General features: G+C 37.7%; 1 protein-coding gene across 4 annotated transcripts; it reads left to right on the top strand.

Annotated features, from left to right (window-relative positions):
- The first annotated feature begins 1608 nt into the window (after positions 1-1608).
- On the top strand, positions 1609-10874 carry LOC107716785 (dnaJ homolog subfamily B member 2-like). Of its 4 annotated transcripts, XM_016523341.1 has the most exons (11): positions 1612-1939; positions 2547-2633; positions 3656-3765; positions 3868-3921; positions 4028-4144; positions 5001-5093; positions 5315-5432; positions 5737-5807; positions 6647-6907; positions 10225-10285; positions 10527-10874. In XM_016523341.1, the coding sequence occupies exons 2-10, from the start codon at positions 2569-2571 to the stop codon at positions 10251-10253; spliced, it is 918 nt and encodes a 305-aa protein (XP_016378827.1). In that variant the 5' UTR covers positions 1612-1939; positions 2547-2568; the 3' UTR covers positions 10254-10285; positions 10527-10874. The 4 variants fall into 4 exon arrangements, with proteins under 4 accessions (XP_016378823.1, XP_016378827.1, XP_016378826.1 ...); XM_016523340.1 differs by having other exon boundaries at positions 10225-10874; XM_016523337.1 differs by lacking the exons at positions 10225-10285; positions 10527-10874 and having other exon boundaries at positions 1609-1939; positions 6647-7354.
- The last annotated feature ends 1052 nt before the right edge of the window (positions 10875-11926 follow it).

Consider the following 11926-nt stretch of genomic DNA (forward strand, 5'->3'; position numbering starts at 1 on the left):
TTGTGACTTTTACCAGGCCTGCTGTTCATTTTATGATACTAGAGGCTTTGTAGGCCCACTCCATGATCTTAGAACAGGTGGTTTCTGTTTTTAGCTGAAGTGAACCAGCAGATAAAGGAGATACACAGAATCTCCAGTAAGGGCGTAAGTGTTTACTCCTTTTTTTTAATGAAAAATATATTTTACTTGAGCAAGCACAACGGGTCATTTTACAGCAGATCAAAATGGGCTGTCGACCATTAACAGTGATTTGGCATAAAAAGGCCACTCAAGCACTTCCAGTGGCTTCACCACATTCTGGGTAATTCTATAGTAAACAAACATTTAATTTTATTACAAAATAATTGTCATACACTATCAAAAGATTAAACTGAAATATACTAGGCTATACTAATACGCAGATATAAATGATCAAACATACAGTAGTATAAATATACTGTACAATATAAAAAATGTCACATACGGGAAATCTTAACATTTTAAGTAGAGCTCAAACTTACTAGTTGTATATCATTTGAAACTGCTACAACAGCTTATGGTTCATTTTGAGTCAGACATGAGCAATTCAAAAAGATATTAACAGGAGACTGAATGGATAATTAGATCAGTGAGTTGTTGACTCGAAAAAAGAAAAAAAAAGAAGTAAAACAATTTATAATGAGAAATGAATTGTTTAGTGTGATTTGTGAAACTATTCAGCAGGTTCATTAAAAAAGATTCTGCCAACTCCAAGTGTCTTGTAGTAAAAACTTGAAATTGTGTAAAAAGTAGGCAACCATACTATGCTTTGGAGTGTGGGAAATAATTTTAAATTAGCCTACTGGAAGAGTAGTAGCACTGCAATCTTAAAGAAATTAAGAAAGAAGAAAATGTTGGGTAAAGAGTTTACTAAACCAAAGCTTTACATTTTTTTATTTTTTTATTCTTTATTTCAGCATTTTTAAATTCCTTCCCACAACAGGATCTGTCAATTTACAGACTGATGTGAAATCTGCTCAACATAAATGTGTAACTTTTCTGTTATTATCTTTTATCTTATATGGGGTTTAAAAGACATAAAGGGTGAGTAAATGATGACAGTATTTTAATTTGGGGGGTGGGGGGACTATCCATCTATCCTATCCATCCACATTGCTGCTTTGCTGCCAGAGATCCTTTAAGTGAATAGCATGCATTATCTTGCAGATTAAAATGAGGCTTTATTCATTTAATTTAAATATTTTTTTCAAAGTCAGTGTTCATATTTTAGCGCAGTCCCTGATTTGTTAAACTAGTATACAATGAGTTTGATGGGCTATGGGCTATCTTTCTTTAAACACCTTTAATACATAACTACATTAATATATAATAACTAGTTCATTCTGATAAGTACTTTGTGGCGGTAATGTACCTATTTGCGTTGGTGCCAGCCGCCGTTAAAAACCAAGAAGAAGAAGAAGATAAGTACTTTAGCTGCGTCCGAAATCGCATACTTCCATACTATATAGTAGGCGAAAAACAGTATGCGAGGCGAGTAGTATGTCCGAATTCATACGATTTCGGACGCACCCTTTGTGTCTGGTGCGCTTTGCTGCACATGGCTCCCTCAGGCTGAAGTGGGCGGGGCTCGTGACGTAAACAAACACTGGCATGTTCTAGACGGCGCCGTGTTTTTCAGACCGCAGCTCAGCTGATCGTGACGCACCGCATTCGCAGCAGAGGGCGAGGGACCGACACATATAGAAGTTGGGTCTCGGTGTCACGCTGAAGTAATGAAGCCCAGCGTGCCAGCGGTAAACGGGTGATTCTGACGGAATTCCGTACTCACGCGGACGTTAAAAGAGCGTCAGTTCCTGTGATCCGTGTCTCAGGAGTCGGGACCGACTAGCGCTTCACCGAGATATCCCAGCCCTGTTTACAGAAGCACGGCTCCTCCTGGCTGGATACACTTCTACAAAAGGTAAAAGTTGTTCTAATAGGGCGGCCACAGGCCCTGGGACTGCTGGATCTCTAAAACTCTGTATTAACAGGGAGTAGTGTGTGTCTCGGTGAAGAGCACGCGTGTTTCAGCAGCACCAGCTGTCAGTGGCCATATGGCCCACACAAATCGCTTTTCAACTTTGGGCTTGAAATAACATCACATTGTGTCCGGTTTCCAGAGAGTTCCAGACATGGGCAGGCCAGGCTCCAGGAGAATACCAGTCTATGTTCAGTCAATTAATGCAAGTCCAGCACTTTGTGATAAACTGTCATAATAAGCAACAGTTAATTGAGTTGCTGTCTTCCATTGCACTGCGTTTGAGCATGAGCAGAAAGTCCAGTGGAAAACCTGTTAGAAGTTCTGCCAGTAAAGAGCCTAGAAGATTAAAGTTGTTCAAATAAACCCTTAATAATTATCGGATACATTAAAATGATCAAAAACACAAGTACTTGATCACAGATGCCTAATTGTGTGAACATGACTGTAACTGACATGTAACAACAGTTCTGAAAATCGTATAAGGGTTTCAGAAACACTTCTTGACACATTTTGATGATTTATGATTTTTCACACATGTGAGTAACAGGTGGACTAAGCTGAAGGCCGCAATGGTGGATTACTATGATGTTCTGGGAGTGTCACGAAATGCTTCTCCAGATGACATCAAGAAAGCGTAAGTTAAAACTGCCTTCACTTAGCAGTAGCTTGCAGTATGGAGTGGCCTATGGCATTGTTATTGAATATAACTAAATTGGTCTCTGAGTAATCTAACTGTAAGCGAAGACTCAAGTATTTTGACACTTACTGTTTACCTTTATAAAGTATTCATCAACCCTGAAATACACTAATGTTCAGAATCCGTTGCTTAGCAAATTTGCATTAATTTTATGAAAAATAAAGTGAAAACAGTAATAATGTAAATATTATTACAAAAAAGATAATTGTGAATTATTTCACAATTATCCATAAACCATCTTAAGGCCCGTTCACACCAAGCACGATAACTATAAAGATAACGATAAAGATATAGTTCTAAAAATCGTTCTCAATATTAAAGAATAGCATAGTTCACACCACAACTATAACGATAACGATACAGAGGAACGATATCGTTGTGATCACTTTCAAAACGATTTTTTTCCAGCTGATGAACGATAAAACACTGACAGCCAATCAGAATCCATCCTGCTGTAATGAGCTCAAGAATTTAAAGCGGCAGACGCATGTGTGCTTAGAATAAACAGATGATATCGTTCGCTGGGGTGGACGCTAATATCCTTATCTTTATAGTTATCGTTCTTGGTGTGAACGGGGCTTTAGTGTTACATGTGCTTACACAAAATTCTGAAATTTTTGAAATTCTGAGTTTATGTCTCGAAACAAGTTTCTATCATTTTAATACATTTTAAAATGTAATTCATTACTGTGATGGCAAATCTGAATTGGAAAAAAGTGACCATTCACACATTTTAACTTGACTTGGTGCTCCAAAATGTGGAATTCATGGTGCAAGATGCTAAAAACAAATATGAATCACAACAGTCTAACATGTCAGTCTAATGTTTATGTAGAAGAAGATGGATGCAAGAATGTGTCATATGTGAATGAACCCCTGATCCTATATATCACTTCATCACAATCTTGAGATGCCAGTCAAGCTAAGTTTACTTATGTTTATTTATGTTGTGTATACAGTTACAGGAAACTGGCTCTGCGGTGGCACCCTGACAAAAACCCAGACAACAAGGAAGAGGCGGAGAAAAAATTTAAGGAGATAGCGGAGGCCTATGAAGTTCTTTCAGACAGTAGGACACTGGAAATTTTATCTCTACAGCAATTTTATTAATGGTTAAATTACTTGGTAGGAAAGGCTTGCATTTCACTGTTGTTTTTTTCTCATTATCAAGCAAGCAAACGAGATGCTTACGACAGATACGGTAGATCAGACATACCAAGCTCGGGTGAGGAGAACTTCACACTACTTAAAACCATCTTAAGGCCCGTTCACACCAAGCACGATAACTATAAAGATAACGGTCTTAATTGTATTTGACATCTGTTTTATAGGCTCTGGTGGTTCTTCATTTCCTGATGACTTCCCAGGATTCAGCTTCACATTCCGCAGCCCAGATGAGGTGTTTCGAGAGTTCTTCGGAGGGCAGGACCCATTCACAGACTACTTTGGTGGGTTCTCAGGGAGTTTGTCTGTTGATATGCTGATCTTGAATCTTGCTAATATAACGGTGTGAGTGTTTTCTCTGTGTCAGAATTTCCCTCACACCAGTGGTTCTCAACCAGGAGCCCGGGGCCCACTAGGGGGTCTCTGCAAACTTCCATGAGGCCCCAATACATCGTAGAATTATTTAAATGTAGTTATATTATGATGATTTTAATTAAAATGATCAAAAATAAAAATAAAAATGTACAACATTAAACTGACATTGTATTTTTGAATTAATTTGTTTTGATTACAACAGACGTACCAGAGATGCATATCAGCTTAGATATTAAGGCCTCGGACAAAACAGGTTGAGAACCACTGACTTAAACTTAGGGTTCTTACATTTTCTCTTACTTTAATGGGTACACACTGCACAAAGTCGTCAGATTGCTGTTCTTCTCACACTACATGACTGTCTACAAACTAAGTTTTACAACCAAACAACCAGAACCAGAAGTGATACAGAAAATAACGTAAGATCACACACGAGACTGGATTTCTTCCTGTTAAAAAGCTTGCAATACAAGTTGTCTGCATGCTGATTTGGAACGGAAAAAAAAAAGAAGACTGAAGGAGAGAATGGTTGCTTGCTGATGTTCTGTTGCAGGTTTATGACTCCTCCTCCTGAACTTTCCCTTGCCCTATATCTTGAACTCACATTGGCTGTAGGTCTTCGCCGATTTAATTTCTAGTCAAAACACATTTTCTCACGGGCATCAGCGATGCATTGGCGCTTCTCTTAGATCACAAAAATCTGTACTAAAATTGTGCAGTGTGTACCCAGCATTACACTCTTTAACTCTCCCACTTTGCCACTAGATGATTTCCCATTTGGTGGAATGCACAGTGGGCTTCACAGCTCCTTCTCCAGGCTTGGGCCTAGTCGCTTCTTCTCTTTCCCCTCAGCAAATGGTTGGTTTTTAAAATGATTTCATCATTTTTTTTTTGTATATAATTATTGCATATGTGTTCAGTCTCCTCCCAGAATAATACTTAATTTAGGTGAACTTTACTGAATATATCTTTATAACACTAATGGAAATTTGTTGAAAACCTCCAAGGCATGTTGTTGATATGAAAAGAATAGTATTTTTAATTTATTAAGAGCTGCACTTTTTTTTTGGGATCAACAGCTGATTTCACCTCCTTCTCTTCTTCAATGGGTGGGATGGGCAGCATGGGAGGAGCAAACTTCAAGTCTGTTTCTACTTCCACCCGCATTGTCAATGGAAAACGTATTACCACAAAAAAGTCAGTTTGCTTCTCATTATACTAATTTTGCCTACTGTTACCTTTGTTCCATATGTGGTATAATATGCATATAATATGTAATATGCATACAGAATGTATAATATGCAAAATATATGCATCCTGCACATTAAACAAGAAAGTTGTGTTTGATTAAATAAGCAATTTAAACGCAGTTGATGAAAATTAGTAAAAAATGATTTATGCCGTGCCACAATGTGAAGGCCTGGCTTACAGAAATTCAGAGGAATTCAAGTTTGTTTATGTATTTCCTGTTAATTGATAAACATTTCATTTCTTCCCGCAGGGTCAGAGAAAATGGCCAGGAGAGAACAGAGGTTGAGGAGGATGGGGTTTTGAAATCGGTCCTCATCAATGGTAATTCATTTTTTGTTATCATTTAATAATAATATAGGACCAGAGGGCATCTCTATAGTTAATGCACATATTCTGGTGTGTAATAAAAATTCACCTTATCAGCTCAGGATGAATCTGCCTGGGAAAGTAGATGCATTTGGAATACTAATACACATAACCTACCCTTCAAACATTTGGGGTCAGCAAGATTTTTGTGAAAGAAATGAATACTTTTATTTGAAAAGAATGCATTAAATTAATTTTTAAAAAATACAGTAAAGACATAAAAGTCTTTTGTTATAATGTAACAAAATATTTCTATTTCAAATAAATGTTGTTTTTTTTTACTTTCTATTCATCAAAGAATCCTGAAAAAATGTATCACAGCTTCCACTAAATATAAAGCCACACAACTGTTTTTGTAGAATTTATATTGTATTATACAATTTATTAAAATATATTTTTGGAGATTAACTCAAGACTCTTGCACTCTGGTGTGTAGGCATATCATTTTTTTTGGTATGTCTTTATCTTTTATCTTGGCTTGTTGCCTAATGTCTAAACTTCATCTTGCTTTAAAGGTTTTAAGGACTTTTCCTTTTTTATAACAGTGAAAACAGGAATTTTTCTCTAATTCATCCACTTGTCACTGTACATTACAAGTTAAACCCTTATTTCCTGTTTTAATGGTAAGAACTTCTCAAGTAACTCTAAACCACTTATTTAGTTGTTCTCTTATTAGGCTTGCAGGTAGATTTAGCTTACTCATTACATTTCACACTAGCTTCTTGATTTGTCGTATGCAGATTGCTCATTTCCTGTAGAGCTGATCTGACATTCAGCTGTGTTTGTGTGTCCAGGTGTGGAGGATGAGATGGCCTTAGCTCTGGAACTGAGTCGTAGAGAGCAGTCCAGTCAGCCTCCCAGACAATCCCAGCATCCACTGCTCCACCCCTTCAACAACAGCTCTGCAAACCCCGCTCTACGCTCCTACAGCGCCGCCCCGTTCTACCACTGCCCCGATGCCAGTGAAGATGAGGAGGATGAAGACCTGCAGATGGCACTGGCCTACAGCTTGTCAGAGATAGAGGCCCAGCAGCGGGCAGAGGACGTGATCTCAGGTGCTGAGGGAGGGAGGGAGAAGCAACCAGGTGGTGGGAAGGGTGCCGTTCAAAAAAACACAGATCAGAAAGAAGTACCGGATAATTCAAAACAAAGCACCCCCTTGTCTCCAGAGGATAGACTGACAGAACAGGGTCGGGCTAGAGGTTCAGAAAGTGTTGTTGTACAGGATAAGGAGAATGACAAAATGACAGCCAATGGGACTAATGTGGTAAAAAAGAGGAGGAAGTGTCGGTGCGTGGTCTGTTAGTAAGAATATGGAGAATCATCATGCTTGTGTGAAATTAGCAGAGTTATAACCTTATGTTTTCATCTTATGGTTGTTTTTTTAATCCTTCCTGAAGTTTTTGAGTGTGCTTTGACTTACAGCTCTTATGGCATTGCACAAATGACTGTTGAAATTGTATTTTCTCGCATTGAGATATGAGTAACAGGTGCCAAAATGTGTTTCCCTTTCAAGGGAACTTCGAACTGTGTCCTCTAGGGGTCGCTATGGGGAACGCCTCGTCGTGACCCGTGTCTGAAGCATACATTGAAAAAACACCAACAACACATTGGCCGGCGACAGCCCATGACGTCACTACCGGTGCGACTATAGTATAAATAGGCGCCGGGAGAACATGTCATTCTCTTCTTCGTCGTCCTCTAGGCTTCCTGCCATGCTTCAAACGCAAGCTTCAGATGAAGAAGTGAATGACATGTTCTTCCGGTGCCTATTTATACTATAGTCGCACCGGTAGTGACGTCATGGGCTGTCGCCGGCCAACGTATTGTTGGTGTTTTTTCAATGTATGCTTCAGACACGGGTCACGACGAGGCGTTCCCCATAGCGACCCCTAGAGAACGCAGTGTCTCGTTCCCTACTCAGAGAACCATGGTTGCATAAGTAACCTGAGACGTTATTCACCACAAAGTCAGGACATTTTGAAGGAACTGTTTGCAATATTTTAGAACCCCATGCACAAAATGTCCTGCTGTCTGACAGATATCACTGAAATGGGTGTCTTGGGATATCATTTGCCAGCATTTACTCTGTAAACAGTGAAAATTGTCACTAGTCACTATTTTAGCTAATCAGAAACACTGTCTGCCTGTGAGTTGCTTGGCATTGCTGGCATCAGGTTGACTGACATGTCTTTACAGGGTGTGATTTTGGGATTTTGGAGAGCAGGTATATTGTTAGCAAAATGGTAAAAGTTAAAGGGTTAGTTCACCCAAAAATGAAAATTAGCCTGTGTTTTACTCACCCTTGAGGCGTCCTAGGTGTATATGACTTTCTTCTTTCAGACGAATCCAATTGGAGTCCTGGCCCCTCCAAGCATTATCATTGCAGTGGGTGGGTGTTTTTTTTCAACGGTCCAAAATACGTCAAATAAAGCATGCGCATCCATAATGAAACGTGCCTCACACAGCTCCGAGGCATGAATAAAGGCCTCCTGTAGTGAATCCATGTGTTTTTGTGAGAAAAATATCCGTATTTCAAACGTAATAAACACTTTTCTCTCACTTCTGCTGAGGCAAGCTGCGCAACACCACGTTCATAATCGCGCGATTTTTTGCGCAGCTTGTCAGTGAACAACGGCTCTGTGTAGTAAATGTTGCTCCATGTGAAAGCCCGCACGTGATGGAGATTTACCGCTGATTACAGAAGCGGCTTTACTGACAAGATGCGCATTAAATATCGCATGCGATTTATCGTGCAGCCCTATTATCCAGTAAATTCTGAAAAACTGTAAAAGTCATGGGACCTTTGAATATGGTTTTGGACGATGGGTGGTCCTGGAGTCAGAAATATTGAGAACCACTGCTCTAAACAGTTTTAATGGCTTTTCTCAGTGTTGCATAGCATTTGAATGGATATCTTGCTCATTAGTTGACATCCCATTCCCAATGAACCTTCCATTTATTTTTCCAGCAGTGAAGTACTCTTGTTTCATTTGTTTTCACATTAATTAGTATTGTTCCTTCTAGAAGGGAGATTCTCGGATTCGCGTCTGGATGCGTTCTGATTTTTATTGTGCATTTGTCATTCCTTGAGAGGTACCTGTTGAATGTGAAGGTGATATTTTGGGGGGCAAATTTTGCACAAAAACCTAAAGATAATCTGTCTCTGAGGGCTCATGTTGTGTCAATGACTAATGGCTAGTCACTAAGAGAATGTAGAATCCAGAATTATCTCAGTTAATGAGAATGTGCCAAATAACTGACAGTAACTTGCATCATTAGTTTATATAGTATTGATATTTCGTTTGTGCCTTTTTTGTTAGAATAGAAATGCTTGGCTATTGTTGCCAATGCTATATCTCACTTGCCAGTTTGTGTTTAAGTTAGCCGAAGAAGCACATTTTACTTTTTTATTGTTTGTGCATTTTGTTCCATTATAACTATCAGCTTTGTGATATAAAATGAACAATCAAAACATCAATACATGAACATTTGTTTTGCTTAAAAATACTAAGCACAGAAAGTTTGAATGTGATGCTATGTGAATATTAATAAAAATATTTTGTGTAACTATATAAGCTGCAATCAGGAAACTCATCAAAAAGTCATTGATTTACACAAAACTGCTATTTACGAAAATGTTATGTAAGACAACATTGTTCTCTCAGAAGTGTCCAAATCCACAGGGCATATTCAGTGCTCAGAAAGTGCTATTTAAATGACTAAATTGTTAATAAATGCTGTTTCAGTCATTGTTAACATGATGTTGTTGCTAATATGAGGAAACAATAAACTGTATAATACATTCTGTTCACTACATTCAATTCATTTTCAATTTTAAAGGCAGAGTAAGTGATTTCTGGTAGCCAATGTTGATATTTGAAATCACCAAAACAAACACGCCCCTACCCCCAAAAGGGTCTTGCCCCTATTTTGATAGCTCCGCCCCACATATACGTACGCAACCCAGGCAACGATTAGTTCTGTGAAACAAAGCAAAACCAATGTTACACCATGTCTACCTAAAGTGTTTTTGAAAAATCACATACCCTGCCTTTAAGGATAAGTATTTTTGATGGACTGCTAATTGTTATCCATTTACTACCAGTTCACCTGATTAAAACAGCAGATTTTTATAAACTACTATGCCTTTAAATCAAATTTGGAAAAAACAGCTGAGATGCTTTGCATTATTTAAATCCCTTTTCGCTTGCTGCTATAATCCACCATTCACTATCCAGCATGTCATTCTCAGATTTTTTTTGTCAATACCAGCACATTCATATCATCATTCCCACTCATATGCATTTATGATGTTTATATTTTTGTTTTCCTGGGATTTTTACCTGACTCCTTCTCCCTGCCGTTACAGAGTCCGACTTCCAGGCCTTCACAGGCTGACCTGTGGCTGTGACCCCCTCTTACCCCCCGAGGTAAAACGAAGTGTAGATGTCTCTGCAGCTCTTAAGCATAGTTTTCAGCTCTTCTCCCCATTCAGAGTTCATTAACTTTTGTGTATTTGTGAGTTGAGTTTGCTGCTCCTGCTGTAGAGCATGCAGTATTCCAGGAAAATATTGAACACTACATGATTAATTTGTTTTAATTCACCAAAAACACAAACCAAGAAACTGTGAGGCAACACTAATACTGGATTCATCCGTCTGCTCTTAACAGGTGAAGCGTTCCCCGGTGCTCTGCTCTCTCTTTCTACTTCTCTGTCTCTCTCTGCCTGGCACACCTGCTGCTCAGACCCTTTTCAAAGTTTTATTTGAAAAAAACAACAACAAAAAAACAGGCAACACTACATAAAGGTCAAACATGTATGTGTACGTGCATTGTGTATGAATGTGTTCTCAGTCTTGGAGAGGGAATACTGGATTGCTTTGTATATATAAATTCAATTTATGGCCTGCACTGATCATATATATATGAGCTAATGTAAAAAAACCAAGTGTCTTAAAGACAAAATTCTTCATTAACATTTTAATGAATGATTCAAACCGTGATGAATGTATAGTTGTACTTGATATGCAATATTTGAGAATTTAAAATCTTCATAACTTGTTATGATAAAGGTTTATTATTTATTCAGAAGGGTTTCTTGTGTTTTAATTGAAATCTCTGCTTTTTCATGTCTCATTATTTTGTAGTTTTTTTTATACACTACTGTCCAGAAGTTTGGGTCCGTATGTTTTTAAAAGAATCTTATATTCACCGAAATGGCATGTATTTGGTCAAAAATACAGTGAAAACAGTAATATTGTGAAACATTACAATTTAAAATGTGTTTTCTATGTGAACATTTTTATTTATAGCTGAATTTTTAGCAACATTACTCCAGTCTTCAGTGTCACATGATCCTTCAGAAATCATTTTAATATGCTGATTTGAAGCTCAAGTAACATTCTTTATAATTAATTATTATCAATGTTGAAAACAGTTGTGCTGCTTAATGTTTTGTGGTAACCAAAAAGGTTTTTATTCGAGATTTTAGAAAGGTCAATAGAACAGCATTTATTTGAGACAGAAATCTTTTGTAACTTCATAAATGTTTACTGACATGTTTACCCCAAACTTTTGAATGTTAGTGTAGATTAGACATAAACAGGTACTACGTTTTTTTTTTTTTTGGGTGTTGCATGGTCATAATGAAAGAGGGAAGCCACACACATCAAGCAGTGCTGCTACACAGATTCACATTTAATTCAGAACCATTTAAAAATTATAGTCATATAATTCTCTTTTTTTAAATAGTTTTCGACACATTTGCTACAGGAATAAACAGAGCTCTCAGTGAATTATTTACAGTGATCACACGACGTAAAGGCGGCACTAGACATTACAGATGTGAAAGCACTGAATGTTCTTCAGAAATCATTTTAATATGCTGATTTGAAGCTCAAGTAACATTCTTTATAATTAATTATTATCAATGTTGAAAACAGTTGTGCTGCTTAATGTTTTGTGGTAACCAAAAAGGTTTTTATTCGAGATTTTAGAAAGGTCAATAGAACAGCATTTATTTGAGACAGAAATCTTTTGTAACTTCATAAATGTTTACTGACATGTTTACC

Source organism: Sinocyclocheilus rhinocerous, unplaced genomic scaffold, assembly GCF_001515625.1.
Source record: "Sinocyclocheilus rhinocerous isolate Xijiao unplaced genomic scaffold, SAMN03320098_v1.1 scaffold1441, whole genome shotgun sequence".
NCBI classification, from domain to species: domain Eukaryota; kingdom Metazoa; phylum Chordata; class Actinopteri; order Cypriniformes; family Cyprinidae; genus Sinocyclocheilus; species Sinocyclocheilus rhinocerous.